At 35.5% G+C, this 16,032-nt stretch overlaps 1 protein-coding gene across 8 annotated transcripts in view; it reads right to left on the bottom strand.

The window, feature by feature from the left end:
• Positions 1 to 16,032, bottom strand: part of FOXP2 (forkhead box P2) — a 406,115-nt gene that overhangs the window by 47,404 nt on the left and 342,679 nt on the right. For 7 of the 8 annotated variants that reach the window (XM_027880938.1, XM_027880940.1, XM_027880939.1 and 4 more), the window contains 6 exons: positions 12,756 to 12,893; positions 11,379 to 11,582; positions 10,803 to 10,805; positions 9,717 to 9,882; positions 3,736 to 3,949; positions 2,056 to 2,160 (listed from right to left, as the gene is read on the bottom strand). In XM_027880938.1, the coding sequence (XP_027736739.1) occupies positions 2,056 to 2,160; positions 3,736 to 3,949; positions 9,717 to 9,882; positions 10,803 to 10,805; positions 11,379 to 11,582; positions 12,756 to 12,893 (830 nt within the window). The remainder of the gene's footprint in view (positions 1 to 2,055; positions 2,161 to 3,735; positions 3,950 to 9,716; positions 9,883 to 10,802; positions 10,806 to 11,378; positions 11,583 to 12,755; positions 12,894 to 16,032) is intronic. The other variant, XM_027880943.1, reaches the window with a different exon arrangement.

Here is a 16,032-nt window from a genome sequence, read left to right as displayed (position 1 = left end):
ACTTGCATTAACTCTCTTAACACAGGTATCATATTGTTTCAAGTCAGAGAACCTGAAACATTGCAACAAAGATTAGACTGAGAACAAAGCCTTGAAAACTACAGCCATTAGCCCTGTCATCCCCTATAAAGTTAATGGGTTGGGAAAATGGTCAGTCTTTGGACTAAAAGTTGATATTTAATTGAAAGAAAATGTTTTTAATTGTAATGGGGATTTTGCATTAGCGTGAACATGAAAAGGTACTAAAGAATCTAATCTAAAGTTATGTATTGATTTCCATCTTAACACTAGTGTAAAAATGAAGGAATACTTCTACTTCATAAACAAACTCGCCTATTCAGCATCATGACATCTTATTTGTTTTCAGGGCACAGAAGATAGACTTGAATGAAAAGAAGAAATAATAATATTCTCCGACATTTTTTGCCGGTGTATAGGACAAAAGCCATGACACTGCTGTAAACCCTGATTGACTCTGCACCAGAATTATCAAGATGTTATATGTCAGTTTCACATTTTCCAGGGTTATTTGGTTCAGGAAAGCAGGAACATCTGTAAACCTAGCACTATACTGCCTTAATCAAAATGGTTTTAGTGATCATGGATTATAACAAGAGACCTGACATAATGGATGTGCAAAGTCTGCTCACAGAATTAGCATCACTACAGCCTACATGGATGGATATATTTTGAAAAATATAGTTTTCTTGAAAAGGAAAAGCTAAATGAATTTAAATTCCTAGCATTAATAATACTCAAAACACTATATTGAGTTTAGGAGGTTTAATTTTCTTAAATACAAACTTATGTAAATCAGGTGTTTTTTTTTTTTTATCCAATAATAAGCTATTGTTTTGACATTCCATTTAATTCATTAACAAACAAAAATTTATCAAGAGTGATACCTACCTAAGATTTGCAAGTCAGCATAGGTTACTTCATTTAAAAGTGAAAGACGAAGAAGGCATTGCAAATACTTTTGCAAATAGTATTGCTATAATTCTATTATAAAAGTTATTGCTATACCGAGTTCTTATGGTCTGCTGTTAAGGTGCTTCTGTAATATACTCTGTAGTTTACCATTTGTAAACACATCTTTTTGATGTTTCTGCCAACATCCTGGCAACAAAGCAGTGCAATTTCAAATGAGCTAATTAACTTAATTGTTGATGAAGCATGAAACAGTTCATTCACCCTGTTAGCTGCACCATGACAACATAAGAGTCTCAGCCCCTGAAGTTACTCATCTATATAAGCCTATCTGTAGCTTTCCATTAAGATCTATTGCATGCCAAATGAGTATGGCTCTCCTAACAAAGACCAGTCCATAATGTACATGGGTAGAAAATCAGTGCTGTTGTTGAAAATACAAATGAACACAGAAATACTAGTAAATACTTTAAAATAAAAAAAAGGAAAAAAATGCAGAAACCCATTGCAGTTTGAAGCTGCAGATGAAAAGAAAACGCTGCGTATTTTATTTTCTAAATGCTGCGATTTAGACAATAGTTGCCTAAAACAAATGCTGAAAGATGAAAACTTTTGACATCACTATTCAGTCCTGAAAGGTGCAAACCCACATGTTCATAGTGTTTTTCTCCCTATGTATATTGTACACATACAAGAATGAAAACAAAAATAGATTAGCAAGTGAGATTTAAATGGTCATGCTTAGTCCTTTGTGTTTTTTTTTTTATTTATACTACACACATTAATTCCCACTTTGGACAAACTGTCTGAGTTTAAGATGTGCTTTTTCATACTCCTACTATCCAATACAAAATCTAAAGCATTTCTTCAAATTTTCTGAGGCTCCATTTCAGTAAAGGATAATAAGAGGATTAAACACTGTGCTACTGAAAGGTCTGCAAAAGTGTTCAACATGAAAGAAAGGATAACAATTTGACCCTCTGCCAATAGTCTCGATTATCCAGTTCCTTGAAATACACACACACACAAAAATCTCTGCTATGGTTTACAGTAAAATTTTGTTTGGCATCTTTCTCTTTCCCTGACCTTAAACAGTTCTGTAGTAATGAATAAAAATCCACCTACTTTAAAAATTGTCCAAAATCTTCACAAACACTTTCACAGCCAGGCCATTTGCAAACTCCATGACCATAGAGAGTATGTGAGGCCCCAGTCTCCTCATGTGACGAGCTGTAGCAAAAGAATAAGGCATCAGATTCATCTCAAAAGCCATAATCGTTGGAGGCTGCTAGCGCCTGTCAGGTTACGATCAGTGACAAACAGGTCAAAACAGGTCAATTTAGCTCAGAGCAGTCAGAAAAATTTAATCGTTCTATTGAATAGTTCAACTGCCAAGGCTAGATGATGTTCCAATTAGAGAAGAAATAGAGCCAAAGATGACTGTTAATAAAGGATGAAAAAATAAGATGACTGTATAATACTATATGCTAATTATGCCATATGACCTTGGTGTAACATCTACCTATAAATAAAAAATATACTCACAAGTGATCAATTCTGAGAAGAGATATTGAAGACTGACAGTCAGAATTTATGAATATTGTGAATATTCAAAAAATATTTGAATTTTCTACTTAAATGTGTGTAAAAATAAAGTTGCTTCCATTAATAAATATTTTTGTTCACAAGCGTTGCTTCCTTTAGCAATTTGGCTTCATAAACATCCCTAGCTGTATTCTGTGTCTTTTTTTGGAACCTCTGAAATAGTTTTATCCATAATAAGTTATCAAAGAAATTCCGGAAATGGTTCTGCAAATGTGGGTGTCAGCTACACATGACTGAAGCAAAGAAATATTCCATGAGATATAACCATAAAAATAATACTAACTAAAAGTAATACTATAAATGTATTCATATTTTTAATTAATACAAAATAATGATAGAAAAATGTTCTCACAGTAACATGAGGACAAGAGACATTTAAATCATAGTCCCATAATTTAAATATTAAAAAAATTAAACGGAATATTTATTTGAAAAAATTTACTTATTATACAGATTAAATTTCATCTTCTATTAGGATAATCTACATCTGACTACACTAATATATTCACTGATAAGTGCTACTGCTACTAGGTACTCTTGAATGCACTTAATCCATTACTTGAAATTAAGGAACAATGAAGAATATCTATCAATATGTCTGAAAAATGATTTTAACTTTATCCATATAGCGGAATTCCACACAAACACCACAGAAAATTTGTATGAAATATGTCAGCTGCGTTACTGTCGTGCATAAAAGAAGGGAAAGTCAGTGGTTCTTTTCACAAGGACCAAATGAGAACTTCTTTAATATACTGTTTTGAAGCACTTATAGAATCTTTGAACTGAATTACAGTCTTGAAAACTTATACAGATGTACATTTCCAGTGAAACCAGGAGTATGATTCAACAGTAAGGGCCTGACTGGTAGGTGTGTTAACTCAAAATGAACGAAACTATGCACCTTACAAAAGTGCCCGCAAATGTGCATTTAAACCTCTGCACCAGCCCACTCTATTCTGTGATTTAAGTTCAGGTATCATAAAACCACTGGAGGGTCATTTTGTTGTGTCTGAACGATTAGATATTGTTATTGAAAATTATGCCATATTGACAAACAACTCTGAAAAATCAGGCCTCCACGATCTCTTAAGTAACCTGTATTAAATGTTGTTTTGTGACTGGAAATAATGTGACTTATGATTTATACAACAGCTTTATGTCAAATGAGAAGCACAGTTGAAATCTCATCAGAATTACCTGTCTCGCCTTGCATTTAGAACTGAAGACTGTCCATTCACTATGGAATGATGAGTTATTGGTGGTGATGCTTTGGAAGTGGTGGAGGAGGTAGTAGAGGAGGAATTGTTAGTAGTGAGGTCTAGCCCTCCGTGTTTAATGCCATTGTCTTCCATACTGTGAACTCCAGTCACTTCTTTCCATAACTGCTGAATCTCAGCAGGACTTAAGCCAGCTATAAAATGAAAGAGAGCCCCACTAATATAAAAAAGTAAAGAGTTTCATATAATGAGCTCAGTGTTATTAATGGATTAATGCCAACAATAAAGCTGATGCTGTTTTTCCAGCACAATCAACATGTAGTAAAACATAAATTCATTTGTCTTCTGTTACAGTCCAGGTAATCTTACTATCCTCTCTTGTGTTTTAAACAGTCAATTAGAAATTATCAATTTTAATAATATTACACTTCTTCTGAAAACATAGCTCAAGGATAAAAGAGTGAAAGTTGCAAAGAACTTGCAACTACTTCTTAAAAAAAAACCCCAACCCTAAATTTACTTCAAACAAGATTTTTGTTGTCTGCTTACTCAATTTCTTGACATGGAAACATAACTCAATACATCTACAGTTAACTCAGGTTTTATAATTCTTCTTAATCAAACATGTAATGGAAAACAGAAAAACATATTACATCAGCATACAAATATTGATATTCTCTTAAACACTTAACAAGAGCTGGATAAGGGGGAAGAAGACTAGACGGAGGAAAATCAGAAGAGAAAAATTAAATAATCAATGAGATCATAGGTTTAACATTTTATCAGAATGTATCTGACATTAATTAATGACACAAATTATTCCATTTAAAAATATGTCCTAAAAGGCAAACCAAAAGACACTGTTTAGAAGAACAAAACCAAAAAACCCAACAAAAATTACAGTGCTGACCTACATCCTTGTGATCACTTGAGTTTTTCAGTACCAGCCAACTAGAAAGGTAGCAGCACTTGGGCTTCACAGATGTAACAGAATATTCTGAGTTGGAAGGGACCCACAAGGATCACTGAGTCCAGCTCTTAAGCGCATGGTCTATACGGGAATCAAACTCACGACCTTGGCGTTATTAGCAAAATTGGCCCATTTACAACTCTCTCAATTTCACAAGGAGTGAAATTACATGTAAGGTAGACCATCAAATTTCTCCACTATATATTTTTGTCCAGCTCTACTGTAGAAAACAAATTGCAGAGTTTAGATAGGAGAAAGGAGACTTTCTTGCCAGTCTTCTGGAGCGATGGGCAGCCACATGAAATTCTAGGAGCTCCTCAAACTTCTCTCCTATATGCACAGTACTATTCTGGAGTCTAGCCACCAGATCTATGCAGAAAGAGCTTAAACTTGCTCTCCACTCCACTTGCAGCCTGGAAACTTGTAGTTTCCACGATTCATCTCAGGCCACAAATAGCAATGTTGAAAGTATTTATACATGTGTGTTAGGGCTATCTGGCTCAAGTTTGCATGAATTCATGGAAACCTCCAGTTTAACTCCCAAAACACAGGCAAGAGAAGGGCTGTGAGCATTGTCTTATCTTGCCATCAAACATGCAGCTAAGATAGGAAATTCAGATTTTGAAAGATGAAGGGTTAATCAGAAATATATACACCTTATGTCACTGCTAGACTTCGTAAGTTTGACATCTCTGTTTTGAAGAATAGTAAATTAAACACAGAAAAGAATGTGAAGCCCCAAGAGCTTCTTGGGAAAGATCTGATTTCACAGTCAGGTTTTTCAGCCTGACAGAGTTTGGTCGAAGGTATCTTAAAATCTAATACTGTCTTCTGTATCTCATCTCAACTGAAATTAGGTAAGACATGCTCATAGTATCTATATCTGCTGGAATGCAAAATATTCAAGATGCAGATGCTGTCTGAATCAAAATTTTGGTTTTTTTTTTTATTTTACAAAAGATCCCAAATTTCTGGTTCTAAAAAGTACTAGAAAGCATCTATTTATTCAAACTTTTCACTGAGTATATTTTTGTTCAGTAAACAAGATACAGTAGAAAGAGGTAAAGACTGATTTTCACTGTCTAGCAAATCTGTTTATTAGATAATGTTTTATTTTGAGAACATATGGAATAAGCACAGTAATACTTCTTAGTAGCTGTGTCATGATGAAGTATACAAATCTGTTAAAAATAGTAGCTATTTACAGAAATAATAATTTCTAGAGGTAGCATGGAAACAAAATAGTTGCAGGGGATTTTTTTTTTTTTAATGTGAAAGCAGCTCATTTTTAGACTACTGCTTTGTGTCCTGCACCAATACCTTAGATACCAACAACCACTGGCAAACTCTGCTAATGACAAAGTGAAAAAGAGTCGATTGGAATGTAAGTCCTAAAACTGGAGTTTATATAATATTTGTATAGTGAAAAGCTAGGTTTGAAGGAATCAAGCAAAGAAGCCAGGCTTTAATTTATTGCATTAGAGAGATGGGTAATAGGATTGATGGTAACACTAGTTGTAATTGTTTAATGAAGGTAAGTAATTACTGCTGAGTTCATAAGGTATGTTCCAGGAACTAAATTTGCATTTTAGTATATACCAAAATGTAAACAACACAGTAGAGTAAATAACAGTTACCTGCAAATGCATTCACAAATCAAAACGAAAAATCATGTATTCACTTAGGTGGCATGATATACACAGTGCTTTATTTACTTCAAAGTCTTCATCTTCTTCTGCTGTTTAACAAAATAAAGTAATTTTGAACTGAAAAAAATTAAAACCAAGAATACACCCATCTGTGTGGATAATCAGAGGGTAAATATATCGTGTCTTGCAGACACAACACAGAGAAATTTCACTGAAGATTGTAAAACCTTGGGTCCTGGGAGACCTGAGCAAGAATTGCAGACACAAGCTGGATGAATGTAGGAGGGCAGGAGCACCTGGAGCAATGGCCTGTCCCATGGACGCGGGTCTCTTGCCTTTCTGGACAACTGCTGGGCAGCCCCTCCCACTGTAGGAATCTATGGATGGAGCTATGACTCCAGGCTGCCTAGCTCCCCTGGATATTTATTTTTTTTTTATCAGAAAGAAATTTCTCTCTAGGCTCAGGTTGGTTAATTTTATCACTTCTTCAGAGTACACTGAAAGGCTGCCTTTTAGGATAAAAGGATTAAGGGCAGGCATTTAAAACGTATAAAGTTAATAAACGGATTTGTAATTAATTGTAAATTATGGAAATTTTGTGGTTTCTGTGTCTAAGAAAGTCCAAGTCTCTTTTTACAAGAGACCTATAAAATGGCTGACAGATATTTCAGTCTGGATGTAAAAGTAGGGTAAGTTTTAAACTTTCATAGGTTGTGACAACCTTTAAAATACCACACTACATTAAAGAGGAAAGGATCAAAAAGAGGACCCAGAGTGGAATAAAAGTTAGGGACTATAATGAAAAGGGCAAATACTGATTTGCTATGAAATTTACAAATACTAAGAATTTGGTGATTTTGAGGTTAGTTTCATAACTCTTTTCAGCTCTATCTACTCTATTTCTATGTTTGAATAAATGTTTAATAAATCACAAAAGCCATCCACGCAATTGTTTTTCATTTCCCAACGTGGACCAGTCAAAACTTAGGGTCTGGGGGCTTTTTGTTTGGTTGTTTTTTTTGGGTTTTTTATTGCTGTGATTTAAAATTCTTCGTGTTTAACTAGCATCAATGCAGCAATATATGTAAGTAACTCAAAGTAAGCCACTGTTTTTGGATATGGCATAGTGAAGATCTTGTCACAAAATAGATGCTTTGCGATACCTGACCATCAAGAAAACACAGTAAACATTCCTGTTCTTTAAAGGCAGAAACTATACTTGAAGAAAAGACTGTTCATTCCCTAACAGATGTACTTTTAAGTTACACCTTTTTACACCTTTTCACACTAATAAATGAAAACCCCATGCTCTCTTTACCCACAGTAAGTTGTGGTTTATGTGACTGTTTATGACCAATAACTTATAAATATGAATCCTTGTGTGTTACTTTCACTGTTCTAGTCATCCATGTAACTCAGCAATCTGAATGGATGCGTATCAAAATATTTGTGTTACACATATGGAAATCCTTCTGTATAATCATATCTTTTGCAGCACAAGAGACGGAGAAAAACATCCTTTTATCACATCTATTGTGTATTTCCTTGATTCAATTCTGAAGTTTAATTTAAAAATGGAAGAATTAAATTCTTTTCTGGAATTCATTATAACTAAAAAATATCAAGGCAAAAGAAAAAATAGATGAATTTACTTTACAAGAACAATCCATATATATTTTAACTGTAAAATTTTGTAATTTCTTATTTCTTTACTATAAATCTTTTTTTTGGTTGGGCTTAATTCTTTGACTAAAAGAAAGCTCCTAAAAAGAACTGTTTACTAGTTCTTCTAAAAACTATTTTAAAAGCTATTATTTTTCCTATGTTTTTATTCTAGGAGTGGATGAATGAGTGTTGCATTAAACTAATGAGTATCAGTGCAATTGGGTAGGAGTGCTGAGGGAAACCTATGGGGATTGCTTAATGTGAGAGAAAACTTGAGGAATTCCTCTTGCAACAGATGGCACAAGAGGCGATTGCAAAAGGTAAAGCTGTTCGGAGGGAGGTTCTATTTCAATTGTTTTTTTCCATTCAGGTCTAGTGTGACTTTGTGCAAAAAGAAACCAGCATTACCAGTCTCACATGTCCAAATTCATGAATCAACTTATCTCCCCACTGCTATTCACAAGAAATAATATTTAGTGTAATAGGACGCATTTTCATTGTGGTTTTTATGACTGCGGATATGCTTGTGTCACAGCTTTTTCACAAAACACAACGTATGGAATTAACACGTTTATTTGGAATCTCCGTTTTTTTGGTGGTGGTGGGGTGTTTGTTGGTTTGGGTTTTTTGTTTTGTTTTGTTTGCTTGTTTTGGTTTGGTCTGATTGGGGTTTTTTTGTACTCTCTGTTGTCTACATACTGCGTACTCTGCTTTTGCTCGTCTATTTCTGAAGCTTCGATTTCATAATAGTTATCTGGTGGAGGAGCTAATTACATGCGTAAAGACCAATTAAAAATAATGTTACCTGTCATGAACACAGTCTAAACAATGCTCATTTCAGGACTGGGGCATCAGAGATAAATTATTGTGTAATTTTTATGACAGGCATTTATCTCAACTCTCTATGGTAAAACAAACAGAAACACATACCTTGCAGGTTATAGACAGAGTCCTTAGATGGGAAGACTTTGACTTTATCTTAAAATGTAAGCAGCATTTATCTCCATGTTAATTTACTTTTCAAAACTGTGTGCCCTATTTTCTTTCAGGTAGTACAGTTTGAGCTCATTTTCAGCACTGAGAAATCCTGACCAAAATGAAAAAGGAATTTTTTTTTTTTTTGGAAAGTCTTTACTGTTATTTGTCATAGTTCATTACTATCAGAATCATCATCTTCAAAACTTGTTGTCATATTTAACCTATTTCATACAAAGGAATAGCAAAGAAAATTAATGCTAAGGCTTGTCCCTAAATTCTCTTGTCATAAATTGAAGATTCAAAGTCCTTTTCAATGCCAGACACTTTACTTTCTTGGAAGAAAAAGGAAAAAAAAAAGTAATTTTTTTGAATGGTTTTAATATCACTGTCGGAAATATTTTATATCTACTTATATTCCACAAAATCAGATTTCAGTGATTCCAGAGAAAAGCAACAATTCTTGAATTGTGCTGCTATTAGAAATTGTTTTCAGTGTATGCACCTTACATTTGCGCAAAAACACTAAAAAGCTGCTTTTCTTCATAAAAGTATGCTGCAAAATTTATCAGCTTCCAGAGAATTTGGCAATATCATAAAGTTTCAATTACAAACTATCTTTAAGTGTCATAACAGGTGCAAATAATGTGGTTAAAAAGTTGTGAATTTAGAAATTACTCCAATCACATATTGCTCAAATACCTTGTGGCAGAGACTGGACAGGAAGAGCAGACTGGCCAGGTGGGATGGAAATGAGTCCCTGACGCTGAAGGTTCAGCAGATGTTGCTGCTGCTGAAGTTGTTGCATCTGGAGGAGCTGCTGCTGGAAGACAAGCTGCTGGGCTGCCAACTGCTGCTGCTGCTGCTGCTACAAATAGAAGAGGGAAAAAAAAAGAAAAAGCAAATGCAGCAGAAAAAGTAAAGTGTATAGTAAAGGCTAGAAAGCCAAAACCATAAAATCAACTTCTTTCCCTTTAATCTAAGTTATTAAATAATAATGCTATTTGTAGAATACCCAGGCAGTGAAAGTGCTTGAAATTTTCTATTATATTCATTCAAGCTATTACGTGTTAGGGAAAACGGCAACATACACTTAATGACATGCTAAAGAAAAGGGTCAAGAGAAAGTATATAACAACCGTTTCAAACAAACAACAAAAAAAAGCTCAGCTCATGGAAGATGATAACAAATTTATCTATGCTAAAAGTGTAACTTCTAACAGCAGCCTGTGATTTGAAGGCACTCTTGTTTTTCCAGTTGACTGAGTTTGGTTGGCAGTGGCCCATGAACATGGTCTCCAGTGATCTGTTAGTAAACTGGGATGTAGCCTTCCTTTCACTGGCCTATTAGCTTGCTCCCTCTTCTTGTTGGAATATATTACAAGGAGCATGGGATTCAAGGCAATGAAGTGCCCTATTATGGAGCAAAAGTATAGGTTGCAATTTTGTGAGGCATTTCGAGACAAACTTGAGTCTACAAAGACTCAGGAGGGTATGAGGAGGCAGTCACACTTCAGAAAAAGACAAGCTGCTGTGGAAGACCTTTCCTTTCTAGTTTAGGGAAAAGAGAAACTTCTGATGCGCTCACTGGAAAACAGACTGCATAATGGAGCAAGTCATGTGGATTGCCCAGAGCCTCCGGAGAAATAAGGGAGCAATTTCTATTCTGTAGTTGATGGCTGTCTGAAATTCTATTCACAAATCCAAACAGAAACAAAGCCTCAGGAGGTCACAACTGCTTCCTCGACGTTTGCATAATAGGCAGCTTGAAGACAACGTCTAGGATACCTGCTGATCAATTTAACTACTTCAACGTGTTTTGTTTGTATTATGTTTATATTTGATGCAGTTTGCTGACAAGTGCAAGCTAGGCCTGAGAAACCCACTTGTCAGGTTGATTTATGAGTACATCAAACTGTAACTTTCTACTCGCCACTTCAAACCTACAGTAGCAGTTCATTAATCAGGGGCCTGTGACTTTGAAATCTGTGCTCAGTCGCTCTTTTTCAGCCATGGACTAAATTTGCATGCTCTCTGAGCTGTGCCACTGAGCAAAGTAAGGCTCCTTCCCCAATACAGATTGCCTGTAAATGCAAGATAATCAGTACAGAGTCCACCACACAGCTTGTTCTTTGCACACTCGGATTCATTAGTGAACATTAGACGACAGCAGCACTAGACTGCTCAAATCCTGTGTCTCAGAAAGGGGAGCAGGAGAATTATACCAGCCCTGCTATTAAGCCCAGTAAAAACATAAGAACAAATCTTTGATAGTTGCAAAGGAAAAGATCTAAACTGATCTTGTCTTTTCCAAGCTTCTGACAGCTCAGACTAGTATGCATCAGCAAGGGTCTTAGCTCCTACCTCTTTTGCTTGCTTTCCTGGATGCTGTTGCTGCTGTTGTTGCTGCTGCTGCTGCTGCTGCTGTTGTTGCTGTTGCTGCTGCTGCTGCTGTTGCTGTTGTTGCTGCTGTTGTTGCTGCTGCTGCTGCTGTTGTTGCTGCTGCTGCTGCAAAAGCTGAAGATGTAACTGCTCTTGCTGTTTCTTGTAAAACTCTTGTAGTTGTTGCTGAATAAACCATTTTGACTTTAATAAATAAAGGCAAAAGTTTCAAGTATTATAAATCTCCTAAACTCTTCTAGATTGGCATATGGTAGCGTAGCCATTAAGAATCACCTCATAACAAAAAATGTGATTTGAAGAGGCAGATCTACATACATTTTTTTCCAAGGCGGTTCTGAAATTTTCCAATGCAGATTCCAAAATATCCTAAACAGAAGGGTATAAAAAATCTGTATTCTAAAGGGAATGCAAGAGCCAAATTAACTCCTCAAATAACTATACCTAAGTTCCTCACATGTCCTATGTAACACATCAGAAGCTGCACTCATCCACTTGCAAGAAAGCTACAAGTCACTAAGGCCAAACAAAACTGTCTGCTTCTGAGGGGAAAAAAGTAATTAATCTGTCAATCTGCTTAGCAGGAAGCTGGATTCACAACTGAAGGTGAACTGCCTGTAATGATCATGGTACTGGATATTAAAATGTTTAAACATATAGTTCAGTGATTGAGCTATGACTATGACAAACAGACACATAATTTTCTGTATGACAATTAAACATGCACCCAAAAATTCACTCTGTGTTACACCAAGGCACTGATCACTGACACTATCATTACTGTATGAATAACAAGTTCATGTATTTTTCACTTAACTGACAGATTTTGTACTAAGAAAAGAGCAACCTCCTTTCCCTTTCGAGCCTTATGTGGTACCAATTTTTTGTATGAAAAAAATAAAATAAAAAAATGTTTCCCCTGATGAACAAGCTGTTATGTTCAAATTTCATAACCGCATCCATTTATGTGACTAAAGGGAGCACTACAGTGTTATGAATTTTAAAGCAACAATTATCTGCAACTCTATTTTCACTTCCTTTGGCAGGTCTACAATTAAAAGTGCCTAAGCACTTGAAAATTTAAATATCAATTTGTTTGGTATTTGTAATGCATCTGCCACTGCTGCTGCTGTTTTTAATATAATACTTAATATTTCAAAATACAATTTCACACTTCTGCAATTGAAACAAGAAATTTAAAGACTGAGAGGTTTTGCATTTATTTTCATTCTTTTTTGGTGTAATGAACAATGAAATATTACAAAGTAAGACCCATAAAATCTGGCTGATATTTGTGTGAATGCCCTGTGCTAACAGTCCAAAGCAGGTAACCCACATTACCTGCTGCAACATAACTGCTTGCTGCTGCTGCAGAAGTGCTTGAAGCTGCTGTGGAGATAACACTTGCTGCTGGAGAATCTGCTGCATTTGCTGAGGGGTGATCACCTGGGGAGTCATCATGGCCACTGACACAGGCACCTGCACAGGGAAAGAAAGATGTCATTGTCAAACACACTTTACTTCGCCTACACCACAGCCGTAGATCTTTTTTATTTTGTACCAAAGATGGACCATAACTTTGACATAGTATTTATCACTGCAAAGTTCCAGTTTCAGTCAGAACCTGTTATTTTAAGGCCACAGTACTGTGGCACTCTATTTCCAGAAGCATCAGATTTGATCAGACTCAAGCTTTATGCGTTCCATCTCTTATGTATTCCTGCAAGAAATTTAAGCATTGGCTAGTACAAACGTATATTTAAAAATAAAGGATCACATGGCAGGGCTCTCAACACTTCATAATCAATCAACTTATCAAATATCATAATGTTACAAATAGAAAAATCTATTGACACTTTCAAAGGATATGATTAAAACAGACAGCAAAACAAGTACATTAAAGCAGGAAATGTTTTCCACAATAAAGACACTTTGACTAAAAACATTTTTGCATAATACAACACTTCAGTAGAATAAAAACCTTCTTGCTCAGCTAGTTTTTTAAGGAGACCTGAGTTATACAGGAATGTATAGAAAAAAGGTCATGGATATTGGAGGACAGAGCAAAGGCTGCCACCTCAGTTACCTGGTCCCTGCAGAGAGAACTGGGTTATCAGTCACTCCTAACTGAAAACTGAAACTTGGGAACCCTTGGCATGAGATTATTGGCTTGTGCCCTAAACTCTAAGAATGCATTTTTGTGTAGGTGCTGTTTTGGATATGGCTTTATTTTCCACTTGTTACACACTGAGATCAGATGTCTGCATATGCATAAACATCCACATACACACATGTTCTCAAGAATACATGTGAGAGCTGGAAAGACACAGCAAGTGTGTGTGGTTCTGCATGTAAGAGAAAAGTGCTATGGAAGAGCCTGAGGAATGTGTCAAGCGGCTGTGGCAGACACACAGTGTGAGACCATTGCTCCAGCTAACCAGGACACAAACAGCTGTCAGCAGGCCAGGTTTTCCACCCATGAAAAAGCAGCCACTTGCTTTTTTAGCGAAATTCAAATGTTTTTTCTGTATATAATAGCAAGCTGGAATATAAATACTGCTTTGTGAAATGTTGTGGGACATTCCAGTCTTCTGTAAATCAGCAAAAATAATATTATTATTAATAAATTAAAACATGAGCCAATCTTAAGAGGAAAAACTCTTCTAATGTTTCTATTACTTGAATCTACTCTGAAAGACTTTGTATAAATGTAACACTTAGAGGAAAAAAGAAATAAAAATCTGCTGAAGCTTACTTTTAAAAGAAATTACTTCATCTAATATTACAGAATACTACTTTCCACTCGATTCATTACAGCATAAACGATGGTTTTAAAGCACTGATTAATGAAGAGACTGAAAGTAAATGTACCAGCCATTACTAAAAAGTCTTGATAAACTTTTGCAAACAACAAGCGAATTTTAAGAATAAAAATTCTGAAGGTCTTACTCTAAAATACAAGTGGAGAAGATGAACCAGATTTCCACTCAGAATAAGACACTTGTGGGAAAGGAATTTAAGCTCAGCTATCACTGTACTCCTTCTGTAGTCAACAGAATAAAGAAATCCTAAGCAGAGTTTATCTGATTTAGTTTAGGCATCTATTTTAGCATGTAACTAAACCCACTCTCGGCTCACTTGTCTCTCCACTGAGTGCAGACTCACTTGAGTAAACACCTAACTTTCTGATGGTTAATGCCGATTATTACACTTTGTGATACCTAGAAGTTTTGTAGCATTGGAAACACCACCTCTATATACAATAATGTTTTATTTAAAGTTTAGTCAGTCTCACAGGCAGGACAAGGAGGTTTTTACAACTTTGGGATGCATGAGCAAAGAATAAAATTAATTGACTGCAGTCAGTATTCAATTCCCTCTGAAGTCACTAAAATTTCCTTTGTTTATGTGAGACTTGAACTTGCATTCTTGTAACAATTTCACCTCAGCGATGCTACTCAACTACCATGTCCCACAGACAAGAGAAGGCAGAGGGACACTTTCCCAATTAAACCATTACCTTTAACCTTTAAACCCTGCAAGAATTTTTCTAGCACTTACATGATTACTGCTGTAAAATATAACAAAATTGAAGGTGTTGCACATCACTTCTCTTACCTTTACATTCCCTCTGTCTTTCCTGGCTTGTGTATTTGCAAACACACAAGTAAAAGTTTTGATCTAAAGAGAGTGAAAATCAACTTAACTCTGTAAGTGGCTCTGACTTTTTCTTAGTCTGTGCTAAAGAATCTAGCCAGTGAGATGTTTAGCAAGACTTGTGCTGCCACAGAGTCCTCTATTCCTCAGTTTGAAATACAGATTCCCCTTCATCAGGTATATTTTTGCTAGCTTTTGTAGTATCTGCTCTGAAGCTCCCTGGTTGTGTACATGCTCTTACTCTTGGAGATGCCTGCTTTGCAGTACACTCTAACAGCTTTTCTCTCAAATTTGTTTTTCTTGTAATTTTTCAACAGTCACTTTTAAAGTGAATAAGCTGAAGCAGAGAACCTAATATACTTGCTTTTCAGGATGATAGACAGAAGAATGAAAAAACCTGGCAGTCAAGATCATTAGTAAAAATACAGATTTATGTAGATAATATTGCCTTTAACAGAATTTTATCTGATGACCCATACGTGTGTATCATACCTGATATATAAACTCTTTCCCACAGATAAAGGACAAGACATTTTGAAAACTGCAATGAATTTTACATTAGCAAAACAAAGATTAAGCATATTAAGCAAAGATATTTCTCTAATTGTCACTGGATAATATAAATTGGTACATTTCACAGCCTTCAGTGATACACCAGACTGTACTTTACTTCTTGCTGGCATAATGCTACTGTGCTATCTGATTTGGAAGATTATCCAAAACCTGCTATTTTATGGCCAATTATGTGCACTCGGTATATTTCCTTAGTTTAATGTCTGCGTTTTTGAAAATTTCCAATCTGATTTTACAAAAATGTAGTAGAGAGGCAATCTCTGACTCTTTTTCATATAACTCTCACAATATATTGGAAATTAGTTCAGGTAGAACAACCCAGTGAAAAGATACGTACGGTCCTTCCCTTGAGTGGGACACAAACTCCCAAAAAATTCTTGGTCAAACC

This window comes from Empidonax traillii, unplaced genomic scaffold (assembly GCF_003031625.1).
Source record: "Empidonax traillii isolate 1590-97213 ecotype Southwest subspecies unplaced genomic scaffold, ASM303162v1 scaffold80:size1517328, whole genome shotgun sequence".
NCBI lineage: Eukaryota > Metazoa > Chordata > Aves > Passeriformes > Tyrannidae > Empidonax > Empidonax traillii.
Note: the sequence above shows the minus strand (reverse complement) of the source record. Positions and strands in the feature narration are given on the sequence as shown.